The sequence below is a fragment of the Rhinatrema bivittatum genome, chromosome 5 (assembly GCF_901001135.1).
Source record: "Rhinatrema bivittatum chromosome 5, aRhiBiv1.1, whole genome shotgun sequence".
NCBI lineage: Eukaryota > Metazoa > Chordata > Amphibia > Gymnophiona > Rhinatrematidae > Rhinatrema > Rhinatrema bivittatum.
Window position 1 is genome coordinate 49897155 of NC_042619.1, and position 23487 is coordinate 49920641.

Below are 23487 nucleotides of genomic sequence, written 5' to 3' on the forward strand. Positions count from 1 at the left end.
TGGAACTACTAATTTAAAATGTAGGCAGGAATGTAATTGTAGATCAGGTGGGTTTGGGGGGGGGGGTTGTTTTTTTGCTGTTTAGGATATTGCCAGAGAACGAAATGAAACCAGACCTACTAAAGAAAAGCAAATGTAAAACAAAATGTCAAGCTAAGCATCCAGAGACATTTGTAGACTTATTTCCAGTTTTTCTGTTGCACCTGTAGCAAGATTACAGTTACGATATGTTGTGCCAGAAAAGATCTATATAAATGCTTTTCTTGCTGTGATTCAAACAGGAGAAAAGGAGAAATTTTGATTTATTAATGGCATACGAGCTATGAAGGCACCTGTCAGATTGATTAACTTCTGGCTATCCTAAGTTAGGGGCAAGTCAGTGAGATTTTTTTTTAAACGCCCCTTAATTCATCATTGCTCAAGGCCATGCTTGGAAAAGAGATTACTTTTATCAGGCTGAAGCTGTACATTGTCCCCTTATGACCCTTTTCAGATAGAATTTGCTCTCTCTCTAGGCACTAGCTACAGATAGCTAAAATACTACCAAAGAGAATCCTGAGTCACGCAGTCAGAGTATCTCTTCTTCTCTGATGTATTATATCATCTTGGACTCAATCCTGAGCTCTCTTCTCCCGATCCCTCCATCAGTCTGTAATAGCAGCTGCTAAACGTAACAGAAATCCAAAGGGGTAACCATGGGTAAGTGGCTGGAGATTATATTGTTTTCATTGAATCTATACACAGCTGGAAGAGTTCCTAGGCACCTGTGCAAGTAATAGGGAGCCCCTGTGATCAAGAGCCAGTCATCTTACTGTGTGCGTGTGCCGAGAGGTGGGGGAAAGACCGGCTGTGTTATGAATTGCATGTCTGGCATGCTAGGCTCTTTGAGGATATTGAGAAGAAACAGCACTCCTTCAAGGTGGCAAGACCCTGATAGGACGTCAAGAAGCAGCATACGCCAATTTGTTAATGTGGTGCTGCCTCAGACAGTCAAGTGCTTTCATGTTGGAAAAAAGTATGGTGACATTCCCCTTGGGATGTTTGTGGTAAAGGCTAAAAAGTGGTTCTGTTTGGATAAATAGACCTGGAGAAAAAGGTAATGCTCCTTTGCAGCAAGTATCTAACTAGGAGATCCTGGAAGAGCAGAGGGTGGAGTAGCAGATAAAGAAGGAAGCAGAGAAGGTGAAAGTCCAGACACTAACGGAATGGAGGTTCTTCATGCCTAGGGGAGATACCCCCAGATGAATGTTAAGTCTGTACAGAAACTTCTGTGTCAATGCTGCAAGTTTTCTGCTGATAGCAATGAAACAGCAGCAGCTAAGGCTCGAATCTGAGAAAAATGATAACATGGATAAAATAACTTCCAAGCTGACACCTGCAGATCATGAAGAGAGTGAAAACAAACCTATAATGGCTAGAGTCAGATTGAAAGAAGACAAGATTGCTACATCTGTGAGCATCAGTGCAAACAATGTTGGTTACTTGTCCTGTGTGGAGATTGAAAACTGAGGCAGTATTGCCTTCCCTTTCTTCCAGGGCAAACGAAGAATTCCCAAGGATTAGAGGAAGGAATTGGTAACTTTGATCTCATAAAAGCAACCAGAGACTTCCATCCAGCCTAGTGAAGCGGAACATCTCTTTCATTGTGGTGATCTGCCTGCTCACCACCTTTCTGGCTATTTTCCTCTTTCCCCCCATTCTTTTGTCATGACTCATGTTGGGTTGAACTCCTAGGTGATGTTCACAGCATTCTCATTGAGTATCAATCTCAGCACAATAAACGAGCTGAATGTATTAGACCGAAACCTTTGGATGTATTAGACCGAAACCTTTGGATGCCTGGAACGCTCTTCTGGAGGAAGTGGTGAAGACCAAAACTGTGAAGGACTTCAAAGGGGCATGGGATAAATACTGTGGATCCATAAAGTCTAAAGGATGTGAATGAAGAGAAGAGGCATGGGGGTAGCTTGCGGAAATTACAGCTACTACCTGGAGATTAATACCCTTATTCAATAAACACACTCACTGTCAATGCAACTCCAGCATTGCTCTATGCTTCAACGGCAAGAGGAAATGTGGAAAAAAAGGATTTGCATTCACAAAAAAACCAGGGCGTAGCTTGCTTGTTTCGGCGGTTACTACCCCAAACCAAATAAGTCTGATACTTCACTTCAATGCATATTCAGCATAGCTCTCTGCTTCAACGGCAAGGGGGGAAAGACTGATACTTCACTTTCAGTGCATATCCAGCATAGCTCTCTGCTTCAATGACGGGGGGAAGAAAAGAGGATTTATATTCAGGCAACAACCAACAAGGGATGAATTACATAGTCTGGGCAAACAAATAATTATGGGAGTAGCTTGCTTGTTACGGCGGTTACTACCCTGAATCAATTAAGCCGGATACTTCACTGGGAATACATATCCAGCGCAACACACTGCTTCCACGGCAGGGGGAATAAAGAAAAGAGGAATTATATTCAGACAACTAACAAGGACTGAATGGCACAGGCTGGGTAAACAAATAAGCATGGGAGTAACTTGCTTATTGCAGCAGTTGCTACCCCTGACCTATTGAGCTGGATGCTTCGCTTGGATGCGGCTCCAGCGCTGCTCTCTACATCGATGGCAGGGGTGGAGGGAAACTGGAACCAGGGAGTTGCTGATGGGGGCCAAGAGTAACAGATATGAGGGGGGGGGGGAAGTGTGAAAGCTTGCTGGGCAGACTGGATGGGCCGTTTGGTCTTCTTCTGCCATCATTTTTATGTTTCTATGTTTCTGTGTCATTGAGGTGATACAGTTTGATGTGTAAATGCTACTGGTGGTATTGATTGGCAAGTCCAGCACCAGCCAGGTTACAACTGTCACATCCTTGGGCAACAGCCAAATTATTGTGTAGTCAGCACTCTGTGAGTGACAGAGTACCACCAAAGGGGGGTGAACCAAAGGGCGTCTCTGCTTTAGCAGCACCTGGGAGGGACGAGGATTATGGAATTTTTTGGCGATAATAATAGGGGCATTGAGTTGGTTGTTTAGTAGTAAGAATGAATAATCAGGGTGAGATTATGACGATGTTTAAATTATTTATTATATTTGATTTGCAAATTTTATTTCCTAGTATAAGCTCTGCTCCTGCTCTAATGAGAGGGGAGTTTGGGGTTGGAATAGATTTTAGATTATAATTGTATGCATAATTTATGTTGATATGTTTATTGTGTTTTATTTGTATGCTATAAACCAATTTGGGTTGTATTTTACAAGAAATGTGGTTTATAAATGCAAAAATGAAATGAAGTATGAGAAAACTTTCAGATATAGAACTCTAACATTTAACCTTTCCAGAGTTTAGTGAACATTCTCTGGATCTTTTTCTAAAGAACCAATCCTTTCAATAATAACTTTAGAATGTATTATTTTATCCATTAAATAAATTGTATAGTTGTACTGCCAAACATCAGCTGCTTAGCAGACGTCACTCATTGCAACACCCATTATATTTGATGTGGTTGCCCTCCACCAGCGGCCAGCTATGGGAAATCACAGTAGTTTACCTGGCAGCATTGTTTCTTTAAGCAGATTAGATGTTTGGATTTGAAGATAATGATTGCAATTGATAAGATGCATATTTGAACTTTATTAAAGTACTGGCTTATATTTAAAAAAAATTCAGAAGTTGAAAGACTTATGGAGGTCCATATTCAAGCACAGCCTGGTTAGCAAAGTTAGGGCCTCATTCACTAAGGTTTTTCTCCCATTCTATGTTTATGGGAAAAATGCTTAGTGAATCAGGCCCTTAACTAGATAAACTTATCCAGTTAATTTTGGAGGTATATTCAATAATGCAACCAACCACACTCTTGAATATAGCCAGCTAACTTTAGAACAGCTCTTTTGCTCGACCAGACTTAGCCGGCTATTGGGGTCATTTATCAAAGGCTTAGCGCACGCGATATGGCTGTATCACGTGCTATTAACCTCTATCGCACGCAAAAAGGCCCTTTTCGCGTGCGATAGCATGCAAATTAGGGGGAGGGGAGAAGTCGGGGAGGGAGCAGAGTCGGTGGTGTCTTCGCTGCCGGCGATAACGATACCAACGCTATCGTCGGCAGTAGCATGCCGAATAGCACCACCTTTCACGGTGGTGCTATTCGGTGCGAAAGCCAGCAGCTGGCAAACTGCGGTGGTGCGAAGGCTGCGAGCTTTCGCAGGCCGGCCCCCCCCCCCCCCCTGTTTTCGCTTGATTCATCATTCAGGGATGAATGATGAATCCAGGCCTAAGTCATTCAGCTAACTCTGGATATCTGAGTTAGTTGGTTAACTTACAAGGTCATTCATCAAAATGCGTTATGGGTGCTATCGCGGGCGTTAGGGCCCTAATGTCCGCAATAATGCATGCAATAATTATCACAACACAAATGCAAATTTTTTTGAATTTATTCAGAGGGGCACGATTGGAGAGGGGTTTGGGCGGGATCAATGAAAATGAAGGGCACTACTTCACATTTTTAACGCCGGAAATAACCACACCTTTTTTCCTGGTATTAAGCTGTGTGTGATGTACCTGAAATGGAATTTGCAATAAATAACACAAAATCTGTTTCAGACATTTTTCAGGGGAAGGGAGAGGGGGAGAGAGAGAGAGAGAGAGCCTCTAGGGTAGTACACATAGTAGTCAACTCTTTATACCACTATAGTAGAGACAGGTAGTAACTTGAGGTGGGGTGAGGTTTTAGTGGTGGTCTAGGGTTTTGGGGCCAGTTTTATATGCACAGTGAGATGTATGAACAGCACAGTACACATCAGTGAAGTTTTGACATGATTTGGAGTGAGGAAAGTCTCAAGCTAGGGCGAGAGAACACTGTAGAAATCTCATCTTTGTGTGACTTTCCTCACTCCAAATCATGTCAAATCTTCACTGATGTGTACTGTGCTGTTCATATATCTCACTATGCATATAATACTGGCCCCAAAACCCGAGAGTACCACCAAAACCTCACCTCGAGTTACTTGCTGGCCCTCCTATAGTGGTATAAAGAGTTGACTACTATGAGAACCTTATAAAGAGGCTCTCTTTCTCCCCCCCCCCCCCCCCCCCAAAAAAAAAAAAAAGAAAAAGAAAAACATTGAGAAATGCCTGTCTGGGCACTTCACAAGTTGCAAAGTACAAATATCACAGGGTGTGGTAACTCTTACATTATCATAGCCATGCCCCTTTCATTTATTATGGGTGTTATTCATGCAAAAATTATCACATTTTGATTAATCTAGCTATTAGCCAGCTAACTCAGCTCCTCCCATTTATCTCCAGAGGCCTCTAACTTATCCAGCTAAATTCTAGCCACCTAAGTTATTAGCCGACTAGAATTTAGCCATATATGTGCCCAAACGTTCAACTAGCCGACTAACTTCTGAGTTAGCCGGCTAAGTGCTCTTGAATATGGACCTCATCTCTTTAAATGGACTTACTATTACTACTTCTGATTATCATTTCTAAAACACAGCGCGCCATTCAGGGTCCAGCGTCATGCAAGCTGCACATAGTGTAATTTTTAAATAGATTGGCTAGCTGGAAGAAAGCTGATGATGAGCCAGATTTGGCCCATGGGGTGTAGTTTGCCCTCCCCTGACTTAATTGATGTACACATCATACTTTTAAAATTCACTTTTAAATACTTTTAAATATTTATTTATTTATGTAACGCTTTTTTTTTAATACCAGTATTAGTAGTTACATCATACCGGTTTACATTGAAACTGAAGGTGGAAATTACTTTATCAGTAAACACTTTAAACACTTTATCAGTGTTTTGGATTTGTGTAGAAAAAAAGATACAGGCATCAAAAATTATCTCACAGTTACAGGCCAAGGAAGCTGGGAGAATGAGGATACCATCCACATAGACGGAAAGAGAGTAAGTAGGTTTTGAAGAGATAGAGACTAAAAAGTTCCATCTTGGCCATGATAAGTTTAAGGTGGTGGTGGTACATTCAGATGGCGATATCAAACATGTACACAGATTTGGGACTGAATTCTTGGTGAAATTTCTGGTGTAACGAGATAGCTCTGGGAGTCATCAGCATAAAAATGATACTGAAAGCTGTGGATGGAGATAAGAACACCAAGGGAAGAAGTGTAGAGAAGAGGACCCAGGAGAGAGCCATGAGGCACATCTTCCAAACGAAAAATATCAGAACCACCAGAAAGGATGTAGTAAAAGTATGTTGGGAAAGGTAAGAAGAAAATCAAGAAAAAGTCCTAAAATCCAGTTTTGTACAGTCTGTCAAGGAATAGATGGTGATCAATTGTGTCAAAAGCAGCAGATAGGCCAAGGAGGATGAGGAATGAATAAAGGCCTTTGCCTTGACCATGAAGAGGTCACTGAAGATGGTGGACTGTAGATGACAAAAGCCAGACTGGAATTCATTTATTTATTTATTTTAAAATTTACATCCCGTTCAATAATCAGTCCTCAGAAGTTAACAAAAGCATACATAAAATCCATAAAATAGTAACAACAAATCAACACATAACAATCAAGGCTAAACAGAAGAAATCAACTTAAATTCACAAATAATATAGTTAAACAGGAATTCACTACCTAAATATCAATATGCTTATATAAATTTACATCACTGTGCTGCCATTTCTTCTTTATGGGTAACAAGACCCTTTTATTTATGCTAGTCAGTTTCATAGGTTAGAAAATTGCTAGAACAGAAGGTCATTGTGCATTAACTGGCTAATTTTAGAAGGAATGCACTTGCACTCATAAATGAGTGTATCGGCGTGCAAGCAGAGATATGCTGCAATTTTATATCGTTCGCACAAGTACGCACGTATCATTTAAAATACCCCTCCCACAAGTAATCTTAAGAGGTGGCTTGAGTAAATGTCCCACGCGTATTTCTGCTAGGGCTTTAGCAGCTTTTACGCGCATATGCAGGCATATTTTTAAAAAGGTTTGTGCGAAGGAAAAACCAGTTTTTCCAAATTAGTCCACCAGTTTATCCAATTGATATAGAGGTCTTGAAGACCCCTCTTATTCTTCATCCTGCAAGCCCTCCACTTGAGCCCGAACTCTCGCGTTGTGCTGAAAGCCCTAAAGCCCATTATCTACAGACTTGCTCCTTATCAGGGCCAGCGGTAAAGTTAGGCAGATAACACACAGATAAAGCTGACCATGGCTGACACGCCATGGTCAGCTTTTTTAAAATGTGGAGTTATGCATGTAAGTCTTAGCCCTGCCCTGAAACATCCATGCCCCTCCCATTTTCCATCCCCTTCTTGATACGTACTTCGCAGCTTCTTAAAATTTGTGTTGCTCATGCACAGCCCGCATACGCACATATGTGTCCACGTTGCGCAAGCAACACTTTTAAAATCTACCCCTAATAATTTTAGCAGGCTGATTTTCCAACCGGTTTCTTGCAGCAGTAATTTTAACAGGCTGATGAAATTCCAGTTACACGGTTTGAATGAAAACCTGTAGAACTGGCCATTGTTTTTCTTTGCATTTATCCGGAAGTGTTTAGAGAAGTTTCAAATAAGCCCATTTGGCAGCATTAAAAAGACTTCAAAAGAAAGATTATTCTCCCACTATGTATTCGAAAATGTAGACTATTGCATTCTACATTTTTGAATACACATTGGAAGAGAAATCTTTATGCTTTGATGTGCTTTAGCGTGTTTGATTTCTCTAGTGGGACTCGTAGAGTGATTTACCATTGAAAAACAAAATAAACATTAAAGAAGATGGAGGAGTGGAGTAATAGCCTGGTGATTAGAGCCTCCGATTTAAGAGCCAGGGAAGCCAGAGTTCAGATTCTGCCTCTCCCACAGATACTCCTTATGACCTTGGCTAAATCACTTCACCGTCCATTGCCTCAGGTGCAGCTTGCATTGTTAGTCCTCCTGAGTAGGAAAATAACTACAGTTCCTGAACTGCAACACACCTTGAGCACACATTTGGCAAGGCAAATAATTAAATCTAAATTCCAGATCTAGAAATAGGTGATGTGCAGTCATAAACCAAGTTTAAGTACTTTGGGAACCTAATAGATTCTGGCACAACAACACAGGGTCCTCACCAAGCAATTAGTGGCATCCATACTTCTTACTTCAGTCATTTGCAAAGCAGTTCTTAGCACTTGTCCATTATTTGCTCAAAATGGGTTTGTGAATTAAGCAAAGGTATTCATGATGGACAACTTTAAAGTAGTTTTTGAGTTTTGTCCTGCTTTGATTCTGTTGTATTTCTTTAGATCTTTGAGTTACCATTTGAATGTAAAGTCTTTGGTAATTCTCTGAGCCTTACTTTTGCCTAATTTATAAGCATTAGTGACCTGTAACATTTTTTTTTTATTTAAAATGCCTGTAACTGTTGGGAAACAGGAAGCAAGTAAGCATAGCTGAGTTTAAGAGGGTTTTGGAAAGGTTTTTAGAGGAAAAGTCTATAAGCAATTACTAGCCAGGCAGATTTGGAAAAGTGAAGAATCTACTCTTTTTGGGATGTGGCAGGTATTTGTGACCCGGGTTGGCCTGTCTCGGACACAGGACCTTTGGGCTGATTTTATTTATTTAAAATATTTGTTACCCGCCCTTCCATAGTTCAGGGCGGGGGACATACATAATAAATAGTATTACAAAGCAATAAAATGACAGTAAGACATAGCAGACAAAATAAAATTGCAAAAGAGAAAAATATAGCAGACATAAAAATAAAATTTATGAGGGCTAGTTAAGTACATGTTTCATAAGTCATCTGAAATAAATGAGTCTTGAGTGCTTTCTTAAAATCTTTTGCATCTTTTCTGCTCCTTGTGCATGCTTGAAGTGAATTCCAAAGGACAGGTCCAGCCGTTGGAAAGGATTGTTCCCTCCTCTCATCGAGATGTGCCAGTCTTATGGAAGGCACATCAAGAAGGCCTTGAGTAGAGGAAAGGAAATTACGTTGTTCAATAAATTTGGAATGGTAACAGGAATTGTATATTGTATCCGATAAGGGACTGGAAGCCAGTGCAGGGAACAGAGACCTGGATTGACGTGTTCGCCCTTGGAGGTGCCAGTCAGTGATCGGGCAGCGGAGTTGTGTGGAATCTGAAGTGGGCATATGACTTAGCGTGGCACTTCTTATATTCTTATGAATCTTTGATAGAGAAAAACAGGCACTAACTATAAACTGGGGCAGAGCTTAAATGCGTAGAGAAATGGGTCAGCCTTCCCGGAGTCCCTTCCCATAATGCAAAATGATACAATTTCAAAGATGTGTCTTGAGACTTTTGCAGTCCTGAAAAATACATTTAAGGGGGAGGAAGGGGGTTGGGAAAAGAACACTTTCTATAAAATATTCGATATGAAAAAAGTGGCTGTGTTTGTTGCCTTAAGCCTCGGCAATACCCAAATAAAGAAAAACAGTTTAGTTTAACTTCCAGACACATTATTATAATACAGATAATACATTTCAAATATTTCCCTAAATTGTATTTAGGGATTCAGCCTGAAATTTTTATGAATTTCATGTTTAGGCATTAATTCTATGAAATCATTTTGTTTTGTTGTTGATAGTGCTGCTCATTAGTATTAGCAGCTCATTTGAGCTAATGCTGAGTTTTTTCCATTAGAATTTGCATTATGCATGAGAGAGAGAAATGCACAGTATTTACAATAACTGTTAAGGGTTGTATTCTCAAAATTACTGCAGTAGTTTCTCGAAATCTTAGTCATTAATATGTCATGCACTATGCATGCAATATTAATAAAGGGAAACAGTTGTCAACAATTTATTTTAAAATGTATAGCCTGCCTTGTTCAATTAACATTATTTTATTTTAAAGAAAGAAATCAATACTTTAAAAATCAAACATTTAGAGAGGTTGGCGTTCTTTTGAGTTAACCCCTGATGCAGACAGTAAGTTATTGAAACATCGTGGTTTGGGGGCTCATAATACAGACTGTTCATCTATGCAGATTTTGGTCATCATGCTTATGTTCAAGGATAAATTTATATTGTTATTTTTTCAATAAAAGATAGTGTCGTGAGGGTTGAGACCATAGGTGTTGAGACAACAAGGCGGTAAATAATTTGTTCTTAAGTGCCTTCTATGATTCAGTTTAAAGCCCGTTGCAAAGCATAAGGCTGTAGAGTCTAACTTTGGCGCGGTTTTGACTCAAATACCACTTTTGTTAAGATAATTCTTTAAACATTTTTAAGTATTGATATCCTTCTTTTATTTGTAAGGTATTTGTTATTAGTGAAGTATTTCATGCTCTTTTGATGTAGTGTTGGAAATAATATACAATAACATAAATATTCAGTTATACATTTGACAATATATCTATAAAGCATACTTAAACACATATTAAACAAACATTTCACTCTGATTTATGTAATCTGCTCAACTATATGCAATAACTTGCCTAGGCCTATGCAGCAATAGCTCACTTTACTTAATTATATTGCTGTATTATTTAATTGGTCTTGAGTCTATTTCAAACCCATAGGAAAGCTACTTTTGTAGAATATACTGTAGCTAACATAGCAGCAAGTAGATGATGGCAGATAGATACTAATTGACCTATCCATTCTACCCAGTTTTACTGGTCTACACTGCTAAGGATATACATGATCGATGCTGGCTGGGGGATGAAGCAATTAGCTAGTTTGCTGCCTCCTCTAGTTTTCCTTTTATCCTCTGCCGTTGGTGTTTTGGCTCCGCTGTCCAATCTATCAGTAATACTTTATATACAGAATGGCAGGCAAAATTCCTTCTCTTTAACCCCAAATATCAGACCTTCCTTCTGGACCCATCATTCAAACACTTTTAAGGTTCCTCTTCTTTCCAGAGCAACATGGCCGGTCTCTCTCCAGTTCCTTGGTCCCAACAGCCTTTGATCCACAAGCCTAAACTTTTTGAATGCCGGCCCTCCCTACCACAAGACTCCATCCCCAGGGTCCTACTAAATTCTGCCTTGTCATCTGTTTGCTATCAAAATGCAACAAATGCCTTAAGGTTTAAGATTTAGAGCCAAAAAAATGTATATCCTAGAGGAAATGAGACGTGGGGTATATGATAGAGATATTTAAATATCTCAAATACATAGATTGGATACCAGAAGCAAACTTTTAACAGAGGAAGAATGTTCTAAAACAAGAGGTCATGATGTTATTCTCCAAAGTTGTAGACTCAAGAGCAACATCCATAAATATTTCTTCTCAGAAAATGGTGAATGTATGAAATGGACTCCTGGAGAGAAGGTAAAGACAAAAACAGTAATTGAATTAAAAACAAGCATGGGATAAACACAGATAATCCCTCATGGCAAAGAGATTGGTAATGAACCACTGGGATAATCTGCATAGAGCAGTGGTTACAGTCCAAAACAGCAATAGTATTATTGCATTGACTCCTAAGAAGGCATTGTGGTAACCTGTACAGAGTGGTAGTTATAGCCCTGAACAGCAATAGTATGATTGCATTAGATCTCCAAGAAAACATTGGGCTTAACCTGCATGAAGTAGTGGTTACAGCCCTAAACAGCAGTAATACAAACAGCATCAGGTTTTCAAAAAGATTGGGTGACCTACATGGAAGGAACATGATTAAAACCCAAATTTAAGGAAGGATGGGGAGGCCAACTTTTTTACAACAGCCTCTCTAACACTGGTGGCTGTGGGGATTATTACAAAACTTAATAATAATAAGAAGAGGGCCTGGATGCTGACTTATGTATTGATCCTGTAAAAAATCGAAGTTAAAGATGGCAAGATCTGAATTAGCCAACCCGCAGAGGTGGTGGAGATCATCACTGTAACAGATTTTGAGCATGCTTTGGAATAGATATAGAGGGCAGTTGTACAAAAAGGGTGAAGAGATCAGGTAAAAGGCATGGGGTTGGGAGATGGTGCTGGATTGCATTCAGTATGTGAATTTATATTTACTCTTACCCAAAGTAGATGAATCTCAACTGGGCAAACTAGGTGGGTTATTACGGTCTTATTTGACATCTTATCTGGTCTTACTGCGCCATAAGAATCACAATACTGGGTCAGACCAGGGTCCATCAGGCTCAGTATCCTGATTTCAACATTAGCCAACCCAGGTCACAATTACCTGGCCGGATCCCAAATAATAGAAAGATTCCATGTTGCTTATGGCCAGGGATAAGCACTGTTTTCTCCTCATTCCTTATTCTCTCCCCCCCCCCCCCTCGTCATAACTTTCAGGATATATTGGGAGTTGGTGTGGATGTTGACAGGGTGGTAGGGGGTGGTGAAAAGAACTTGGGTCAAAGGAAAAAAAAGATGAAGGGGAACAATGTGGAATGGAATACCACAAGAGAAATGGAGAAGTCTGAGAGGAAGAGGGGTAAAAAAAAAGAAAGGAAAGGAACTGGATGCTAGAAGCAGAACTTCTGTTGGCTCGAGTAGGGCTGCATAAATACAAGCAGCAAGAAAGAGGATGTATTTCTGCCTTTGCTTGGAGAACGACTCTGTTGTGAAGGCATTCATAGGTTTTGCAGAGTAGTTTATTTTGTAAGTAAAACAAGAAGACAGTTTTGAACATAGATGGAGTAGGTGTGGGGGCCTCTCCAATCAGGCACCAGAAGTGTCTGCAGAGCAAAACTAAATGTTTCCCAAGTCATCCTGGGCAGAATAAGATAAAGTGTAGTGGACTTGAGTACTTTTTGAGAGATGTTTGACCAATTTTCTGTCTTTCAAACTTGACCAAACAGAGGCGAGCATGAATAAAAAGATGGAATTGGCCATTGTTGGTCCAGATTTTGACTTGGTTCACGACAGCCGCCATCCTGTGCCACACATACCATTTATTGTGCTTCATATTACAAAGCAAAGTTACTGGAATGACAGCGAGCGATTATTTTATCAGTGGTCTTGCACTTTCTATGTCTTTTGTCATTTAAACCAGGGGCAATTGCTGCCAATTAAAAACATAACAGTGATGTAAATTACAACATTTTTTTTACTTACATGCAGCTGTTTAAGTACCCCTACAAAACTGTATCAAAATGCAGTAACCTGTGTTCTCTATTTTATAGGTTCTTATCAAGGTGCTTGACAATAATGACAATGGCCCCGAATTTTCTCAGCCAAGTTATGAAGTTATTATTTCCGAGGACATCCTGCCAGATACAGAAATAATACAAATCAGTGCTACGGATAAAGATGAGAAACACAAGTTGAGCTACACCGTTCACAGCAGCGTTGATTCTACCAGTATAAAAAAATTTAGGATTGATCCCAGCACTGGGGTGCTGTACACAGCTGAGAAGTTGGACCATGAAGCTCACTCTAAACACATCATTACTGTAATGGTGAGGCTGTAGCATTATAATCTCTTTATTGTCTAAAGCACAACTTTTTACTCTGTGTGCATTCAAATGTATTTGAAACGTTACACTGCTCAGTCTCAAACCCAGGTACACTTTTCCATTCATTGTGTCTAAATTTGCCAGCAGTCATTAACGCCTTTTTCTCTGGAAAAGTGAATGATCCTTGAATGGTTACAGCAGGTTTGTTTTTTTTCTCACTTGTAAGAAGTGAATCATAGGGATTATTGCTTTCTTGCTGTCGTCAAAACTTCTTAGATTCTGAATTTGGCAAAGCTTGTGATGTACAGTAAAGTAACCGCATAGATTTGTAGCCCCTCTTCTGTTGGTGTTCAAGAAGACAGGGTTCATAAGTACCTGCGCACACAGTCTCCAAGTCTGTACAGCCCCAGGGCGTGCATTCTCCAACATGGAGAGAGAATATCCTGCAGGGAGGGGAGGGTGTAAGCTGGTGGGCTGTAGGTACCCAAATAAACAGGTTGGACACTCAGATGAAATTAACTGGCACCATACACATTTATTCCTTCACATGCAACCCAGACTCTGATTTCCAAAACTTCTCTTTATCTGTGTAAATATCTGTCAGTATTTGGGATCCAGGCAATATCTCATTCTCCAGGGCATGGAAAAGCAAGAATCCCAGGTGGGCAGGGGTCTCCTAGATGTAGGCAGAATTCCTTTTCCGAAAATAACCGAGACGATGCTCTCCAGAGAGTCCAACTCTCAACGTCTCTTTTCCCGGGTGAAGACTCCGATGGGGGGCTCCAGATGAAGGGGGATCAATGCAAGAAGGAAGGACATGAAAGTTCAGCAATGTCCATAGTGTTCAAATACAATATTTTTATTAAATTGTTTATGAGCAAGCAGAGAGTTCAGTTGTCAGCATCAAGCCAAAAAGGTTATGTCAGTAGATTCTTACACAAACACGGGCCGTGTTTCAAAGAGACTGCGTCGGGAGGGAACCCACAAGTAATTGAAAAATCATCTAAGAGAGTAGCAGGTTGAGTGAGCTGAGTCCTCAAGGCAGAGATGTAAGGACATTTCATAACAATGCGTTAAGAGAAGTGTTTATAGAAGAAGATCCAGTTCGGGAAAAACTTTTGCTATTAAGCCTTTTAGGCAGATTGCAAGTCAAAGAAGCTTTTGTGACGGGCTTAGCGGAGAAATTAGGCTGCAGCAAGCTCTGTCAGCATCCCTCTACCTGCTCCGCAGCCTAATTTCTCCACTAAGCCAATCACAAAAGCTTCTTTGACTTGCAATCTGCCTAAAAGGCTTAATAGCAAACATTTTTCTGCTGCCACTTAACTAGATAAGTCAAAACTTATCCAGCTGTTTTTAAAACACATGTTGCATATATAAAACTTGTTGGGTAGATTTATGTATATTTTCTATAGTTTTACTGGAAATTTGACTGTTGCAACAAAAGTAATCAGTGGAAAAAACTTTGTTATAACACACAGGAGAAAAATCAGTAGAAAGTCATTTTTTCCACTGATTTTTTTTGTTGTTGTTATAACATTGAAATTTCCAGGAAGAATTAAATAAAACCTAAAAATGAAGGTCCCTATCCTGCATGAACTTTTAGCCAAATAGAAGGCAGTTCTCAACCAAGGTAAATGGCTTTGAAAAGTTAAGGTGTGGTTGACCTGATGAGGTTCTTAGTATCAGCACGCCAAGGAGTGATTACAGTAACAGGTGAACCTTGAGGCACCATCTCACATCACCTTCATTCCCCCTTTTGCCTTATTGCTAGGATCCTTCATCTTCAGGTTAAATTGAATTTCACCTATCAATTCCCAGATTTTTTCCTAAAGTGACAATTGGTTTAAACCAATTTTCACCCTAATCTTAGGCTAATTAAAGAATAGCTCGCAGTGCCTGAAGGCCTCCAGCAACTTATGGAAGCCAGTCCGGGTCAAAACATCTGCATTGTTTCATCATCCACCAGGAAAAGCACTTGCCCTCCAGTGCCGCTGCTGTGGCATTTCGAGTCCCCCCCTCCCCTCAGGCAGCCCATGGCTTGGTGCCACCAGTCCCCCCTCCCCTCAGTGCCCTCCCCTCAGTGCCCTCCCCTTGGTGCCACCAGTCCCCCCTCCCCTCAGTGCCCATGGCTTGGTGCCACCAGTTCAGCATTTGAAGCAGGCCATGGCCACCAGAAGCACTTCCAGGCAAATTCACTGGCCGCCAGACAAAAGCAGAAGTGCAGCACCGCAGAGTGCGGGAGCTTCGGTAAGGAGAGAGGAGAAGCCTGCAGCCACCACTAGCAAGGATGGAGGGGGGGGAGATGGAGATTCTCGAGAGTGTGGGGGGAGAGAAAGGGATATGCTAGGCAGGGGATGGGGGTAGAGACAGAGATGTGGGTGAGTGGGAAAACCTGTTTAATATTGTTTTATTGTCCTGGCTTTTATCTACCAGAATAAACTCCGATATGCTCCCAGAAAAATAATGTTGCATTCTTCCACCAGTTTTCTCCTGTTTTTGTTCTTGTCATAATAAACCCTGATAAAATCCCAAGAAAAATTTTAAAAATAAAAAAACGAAAGTGAAGGTCCCTACTTATTACTTAATAGTTGTTCATCAACCACCACAGTGTATTTAGGTGCACAACATAGCCAATACACCTGCTTCCTTGCAGTCTTCTGTATCATAATAAATAAATAGTAGTTTGAGTCCATGGAGACACATTTTTAATTCTTTTTGTAAGGCCTCTCTAAATATGCATGCATGTTACAGAGAGATTTTTTTAAATGATTTTTCTTGTCTGTGTTAAAATTGCATTAATACATATAAAATGTAATTCGGATTTAACTTGTGATAAGTCCAGTCATTTCTTTCTAAAGGTTTTGTTGTATCTCTTCCGTGTCTTGTCAAAAGGTTCGAGACCAAGAGTTTCCGTATCGACGCAACTTGGCACGAGTCATCGTTAATGTGGAAGACGCCAATGATCACAGTCCCTACTTTACCAGCCCTTTGTACGAAGCTTCTGTGTTTGAATCCGCTGCAGTTGGCTCAGCCGTGCTGCAAGTTACCGCTTTGGACAGAGACAAAGGAGAAAACGCAGAACTGGTGTACACAATTGAAGCAGGTTAGATACACACTTGTTGAAAAAATGGCCACCATAGTGCACATTACAGAAAGTGCAGCCAAAGGTAGGCTGTGTTTGAAGAAGCTCAAAGGCAAACCACAGTGCCAGGTTTAAGTCTCCAGCTCATTCTGATCCCTGGCTGTCTCTTGAGAGGAGGTTGCTGTTTGCTGCAAAGTTCAAATGCTTTACCTTCTCAAACAAAGCAAAATTTTGAGTGTAAGTTAAAAAAAAAAAAAAAAGAAAAACGCACCAAACATACTAAGTGCAAGATAAGCTCCCATTCGTGCTGAAGTAAAATAAGCGGCTGAGAAGGGTTTTCTTTGTGAATGCAAAACTGTTGTATCAGACAAATCTTGAATTTCATAGACAATGTGCAGCACTAGAGCAGGAGAATTGTATATACAATATGTACTGATTTTTATAGTACGAACTGTTACACCCGGGACCTGTTCATAGACACCCAACCACTTATTATGAGAACGCAGGTTCTGTTAACGTTTAAAACATTACAATAGTTACTAAAGGCTTCAGTTTTCCCATAGACACAGAATGGGAGAAAAACCTTAGTAAATCAGGCTAAGTTAGATTTTTTTTTTTTTTTTTGTTGAATTTGAAAGGAAAACAATTACTGGCTCAGCGAGATGGATTAGAGAGTAATTACTTCATGCAGCAGTACAAAGACATTGTATTTGCTGACTTGCAGACCCAAACTTGTACATTATGTAGAAATACTTTCATTTAAAAGATTATGTATAACAAAATAGTGGAGGAAATAGAAACCCTGAAAATCAAACCTTTAATTCATTCTCCAGTTTGTTCCGCAGTGTGAACGCATTTATTTCCTGCCATCTTACCTCTCAGAATTCTTTTGGGCAGACTTTAGAATCCAGTTTTGACGTTAAACCACCACTGGGTTGGAATTTTTAAATAGCACAGAAAGGACACATTTTCCTGTCCTTGTTCTGTCTTTAAATCCCTTGCCCCAAACGGCATGCCAGGCATCCCCAGGAACCCTCGCCAGTGCTGGGTTCTGGGCTAGCATCTCTCCCCATCTCCTCGGTGTAGCTCTTTCGGGTTTGGCGAGGAGTTGCCACGGAAGCAGCAGCTGCCATGGTGTCCTCCTTCCCCTGGGATCCAGCCCCATTACCTCTGCGGTACCCCCCGACTGCAGCAAGCCCCAAGAGACAGGCTCAAGCCTGAGTCTTCTGCACTGCAGCCTGATCCCCGGGGCTGGCTCAGAGAGGGCAAGGGTTTTTCCCCATAGGCACAAAGTGAGGAAACCCTTCCATAGGCCACTTCTAAAGTCTTCACTGTAACTTTGAAAAAAAATATTTTAATAATATCCAAAGGGTTTCGCAATCTTATACAGCTACAGTTTTGGATCCTTTAAAACTCTGTCACTGACAAGTGTGCAGCCTGAAGAATAAAAAGGAAAGGATTTAGAAACAGAGGATATGATGCAGAAAAGAACATTAAAGCCCATCTCGTCTGCCCAGTTTCATTTCAATTTTGGCTTTCTTTCTCAGTTCTTAGCAGCTAAGAATCCTCTGTGCCTGTCCCAGGCTTCCTTGAATTTCATGATGGTTTTTGTCCTTACTACCTAATTGAGAGGCCATTCTATGTATTCACACCCTTTCTGCAAAGAAATATTTCCTGATATTGCTCCTGAATCTACCCCCACAGAAAAATATTTTCTTGGTTGTGCATGATATAAATCTTTGAGGTATTTGAGCATCTATCATACCCTTGTCTCTCCTCTGTTGTTTACACATTTAGGTAGTCAAGAGTCCTATGCACTAAAATTTGTACCAAAAGTTTTTAATGTACACTAGAAACAATGTTTTAACAGTCTTTATACAGAATACTCCAAATGTTTTTGCACACATGCCAAAAATATTACCACATTAGTGTGCACATACTGTTCATACACACCTTAACACAACAAGCCATAACTCCTTGATAAAAAAAAATGACTGTATAAAATAATGTCCAGCCCACTGATCTGGTTGTCAGCACTCAAGGAAGAAGTAGAAGAGCAACTGGAGAGGAGGTTTATGAATAGGTGTGAGTTAGGAAAGAAAATGCAACAGACGTTGGCATGGCTTGTGTTGTCTTTTGTACTCCTTTGTATTTTGCCTTTCCTTTGTCCATTGTTCCAGGTCTTTGGGTGAGGGAGTGAGTGCGTGTTTCTCAGTCTTCCCTGTCAGTGAGGGTCTCAAAAGAGGAGGGAGAGAGGGCGTGGTTGGGGAGAGACTGGAACACAGAAGAGGGTGACTGACCGTGTGTGATCGTGGATGGCATGTGAGAGTTGAAAGTATGGGTAGTTGTAGCAGGGAGGAGAGGGAAGAGGGGTAGTCAAGTCAAGAAGAGTGGAGGTAACAAGAAGGAGACCTACTTCAATATCATGTACAGGGAGGAAAGGCAGAACAGGTCAGGCCAGAAAAGTGGAGAAAGGACCCCCATATAGCCCAGGTCAGGCTTATTAGACACTGGGTGGAGGAACACAGCACAATGGGAGAGAAAGGAAGGAAAAGGGAAGAGATGTTAAGGAGGCATGGACTTCCCAAAGCACACACCATCTATGTCTGTCCAGAAGATAGGATACATTGCAGAGGGGGCAGGGAACATAGAGGCAGGAGCAACCACAAAAGTGGCAGGGGCGCAGCTATGCAAATGGATGTGTCACTGTGCTCATTAAGAAAACAATTGCATGTTGGAGCTAGTACTGGAGCATTGCAGAAGTTCTTTGGGAGATACTCTACAAGAAAATCTCTGGCAGCAAAGAAATACATTTGAAAGTGAATAATCTCAGACACCTGCAGCTTTGGAGTCACCCTCAGGTCAACGAGACACATTCAGCATCATATCAGTATATTAAATGGGGCATCCAAGAAAAGAGTGCCAAGATCTTTGCCCATCGGAAGAAGACTGGAGGCAACCTTGTTTGTACCAATTGCCTCACACTCCTAGAGCAAAACTTTGCTAGATCCTTGGGTCCCTAAATCATCATGGGCCTCGCAGAGTCCATGGATACAGTATCAACAGTACATCAGAGGTGAGCTGGTGAGCTACCTGCATTACAAGAACAGAAATTAAGTAGATACAACAAGAGTCTACTAATCTTCATTTGCGTGGTTATTCTACAGACCCAACCTGGCTATCAAGCCTATAAGAAGTTTCAGGACTAGCAGGTATAGAACCATCTGGTAATGGAGGGACTTGGGGCTGGAGCTTTTTGGAAGGCTGTGAAATTGGCAGGGCACTAAGAGATTTCAGGACAGGGGAGTTGTAGGGTAGGGACCTGGCTGTAGATGAGCCTCACATTTTGGATGGAAGCAAAGAGTGCATGTACTGCAACACTACCTCTTACTCATCTCTGTAACACAAACACCTGGATACACGGGACCCACGGCTGCAGACCCCACAGCTGCTAGGGGCAGGAATCTGAGCAGGTAAGCAATGTTTTCATCCAGGAGGTTGTGTCTTCCACCCTTCCGATGAGCAACCCATACCACTGTATGACCTCCAGCCAGAAAAATCTTCAAAGAGGAGAAGTGTTGGAATCAGATGGTGTATTAGCCAGCCTCAGCAGACACATCCAGGATAGGAAATCTAACAACACCTCCCTGGGAGAGGGCAGGGTCATTAGCGCATCCTTTCTGTATAAGCACCTAGTATGTTGGGTTAACAAAAGCATGATGCCACAATCTGTGAGATCCTCAAAGGTTTAAGAAAAGAACCCAAAAAGCTCTTCAAACTGAAGTCTCCAAATACCTATTGTAGTGATTGGGCAGACTAACTATAGCAAAGATAGCAGTGTCCATCACTGTATGCCAGATTTCAGGGGATCACTACCGTGTTTTTCATCCACTAAATTACTGTCCTATCCAATATATCCACACCCATCCCTGCCACACAGAAGCAATATCTCAGTAGGTTGTGGACCAGAAACGGAAACATTTCAGAGGGACACCCAGGCTATAATGGGATTTCTTTTCTCTTGACCATCCATCCTTATTCCCCCTTGATAACGTCTTTGAGCAGTTTCCCACTCAACTGTTATCAAGGCCAGATTTACCCATTATGTTCATTTAGGAGTAGGAGCAGGGGGAAGTTCGCATCCAAGGATGTGAAATCCAAGTCAGGGAAGGGGGCTGATACAGCAGCCCTTCTCTGAAGATGTGCCATGAGGAAATAGTCATATTCTCCTCCATCCCAGTAGCAGCCATGCCCCATCATGCCTACCTCCTTAAAAGCAGAGGGATGGGATGTGAAATAGAATTGTCGCCAGCTCACCCTGTGCCTCTAAGGGATCAAGTACAATAGGACACCACAGATCAGGAAACTGCTGCCAAGATGAAGAAGTAGATGAAGCTTGTGGATTGCTCTAGAGTCTGGCTGCTAAGAATTAATGCTAAAAAAAATGTAGTTGTGTATTTAGGCTGTAAAAACCCATGGAAGAGTGAAATTCTTCTAAGTATGAAACAAGACTGGGATCTGGGATTGATCATTTCTGATGATCTTAAGGTAGCCAAACAGATAAGGAGGAAGCAAAGACCAGAAAACTGCTGGCTGCACAGGGAGTGGAATGGTCAGCAGAAAAAAGGAGATGATATTTGGTGGTGAGACCTCATTTAGAATACTGTGTACAATTCTGGAGACCACACCTTCAAAATGATATAAATTGGGTAGAGTTGATCCAGAGAGTGGCAACTAAAATGGTCATTGGTCTTCTTTCTATAGCTTATGAGGACAGACTTCTAGATCTAAGCGGGCCTTTTCCAATGCATAGGAGGCTCTGGAATGAGGGTCATTGAATGAGGGTGACTCAGGAGTATTCTAAAGCAATTGTTTCTTTACAGAGAGCGTAGTGGATGCATGGAACAGCCATCCAGTGGAGGTGGTGGAGACAAGGACAATATCTGAATTTAAGAAAGCATGGAGCAGGCATAGAGAATCTCTGAGGGAGTGACAGGGATTGTAGAGCTGAATAGTAGGTATGGATGGTCAGACTAAATAAGTTGTATGGTCTTTTTCTGCTATCAGGTTTCCATGTTTAAAGTGAGCAGGGGTTGGGGGTGAAAGAGAGGAGTGGATGCTTGAAGGTGTGGGGTGAAAGTGAACATTAAGGGCTAAGGAATGTGCATGTGTGTGCACACTGGGGGAAGGGGATTCTACCGTCAGCACCTGAAAAGAATATTTTTTCTTCTTCTGGGCCCTATGCAATATAATTTGAAAACCTATGAACTGGACTATGAGCATTTATGCTCATAGCTCCCAGACATCTCTCATTAATCATCCTTCTGTAAATCTCCACATGCCATTCCAATGTCTTCCCTGCTACTTATAGTATAGCCTTTTCAATGTACAGCCCCAGCTCCTGAAATATCAAAAACCCTGTTCTTTACACTAGTTTTTAACAAACGAGCATAAGAATTACCATACTGGGTCCATCAAGCCCAGCATCCTATGTCCGACAGTGGCTAATCCAAGTCACAAGTACTCAGCAGGATTCCAAAGAATAGATCCAGTCTTTCTTGCTCATGCTCTTAAGCCATGTTTTGAAGTTGTTGATGCAACATGCAATGGCATTTTGTTGCTTAGGCTTGAAGAACTGGGAATGCACCACAAAGTTCAGGCTTGGTTCCATTCTAACCTTGACTGCCGTGTACAGTGTGTTTCAGTAGCAGGCAATCATTCTTCTTGGTTTCCATACAAAGACAGGTGTCTAGCAGGGGTCCACCCTATCAACCTCTTTGTTTAATGTCTACATGTGCCCTATTTGCAGGGTTTTGGCTGATTTCAACCTAGATTTCAAACTTTATGCTGATGACATACAGTTTTCTTTGCCTGTTAAGTATATAATTGAGAAGACTACAGCGTGTTGCCAACACAATAGACACTATAGGGCGGTGGTTTTTGAGTAATAAATAGGCATTGAATATAAAAAAAAGTTGAGATCATATATTTAACCAGTTTTTCACAATGTTCTGCCTTTTTTTCATTTACATGGATTTACAACTTCCAGTTGCTCAGACTGCCTTAAATTTGATTGTCATTTTTGATAGAGCCTTGTCATTATCCCCTCATGTTACACAAACTGTCCAAAATGTAGTTTTTAAGTTGAGAGCTCTGTGTAATCTACAGGCCTTGTTACAACCGGTCCCCTTTCATCTGTTGGTCCAGAATTTAGTAATTGGCGCTCTGGATTATTGTAATGCAGTTTGTCTGGACCTTCCTGCTACCATGCTCAAAGATTTGCAAGTTACCTAGACGTAAACCACTTGACTGAACAGGTGTGCCGTGTTAGGAACCTATATTCCCTTCTGTTGCAGTCTCTGCATTGGCTCCCGATCATCTGGCATGTTAATTTTAATGTCTTGCTTATGGTTTTTAAAGCTCTGCCTGGCAGGATGTCCTCTTGTATCTCCTTGGCCTTAAAATTTGACCTTCCTGTTCGCCACCTCTGTTCGCAAGAACAGAGTTTGCTAGAAGTCCCATCGTTTAGACATCTGAGACTGCAGAACAGAGAGACCAGGTTTTTGCTGCTGTTGGCCCCACAGACTACAACTCTTTGCCTGAAAGCTTAAGGAATGAGAGCTGCATGAAGACTTTCAGGAAAAGGCTCAAAGGTTTTTTGTTTGAGCTGGCATATAAAGAATGCTAATCCTTGACTAGATTTCATCTGCATATTTAATTATAAAATAGCTAATCCCACAGTAATTTTATTTTTATTTTTGTTTGGCAAGTATCAGTTATATTGATATGTCAGATTGTTGTTTTTATGTGATTGTATATGTTTTTACTGTAACCCAATAACAGATAGACATAGTACAATTTTTTTTTTTTTTAAATACCTGTTTCATCAACAGCTGTAAGTCATTTTGGAACATTTTTATTTGGATAGGCAAGTTATAAGCTAATAAAATAAATTAAACATAGCCTATCTTTTCCCCTACTACAAACAGGCAAAATTGCAGAAAATGCTGTACTCCTACCTGCTGCCTAAATCCCTCCCCCAATCTCTTGAGTTCCTTTGTTTTTAGCCAGGTCC

General features: G+C 41.0%; 1 protein-coding gene across 3 annotated transcripts in view; it reads left to right on the forward strand.

Annotated features, from left to right (window-relative positions):
- FAT3 (FAT atypical cadherin 3) overlaps positions 1–23487 on the forward strand; it is a 1056928-nt gene that overhangs the window by 840373 nt on the left and 193068 nt on the right. For all 3 annotated transcript variants that reach the window (XM_029602305.1, XM_029602306.1, XM_029602307.1), the window contains exons 8-9: positions 13058–13333; positions 16223–16433. In XM_029602305.1, the coding sequence (XP_029458165.1) occupies positions 13058–13333; positions 16223–16433 (487 nt within the window). The remainder of the gene's footprint in view (positions 1–13057; positions 13334–16222; positions 16434–23487) is intronic.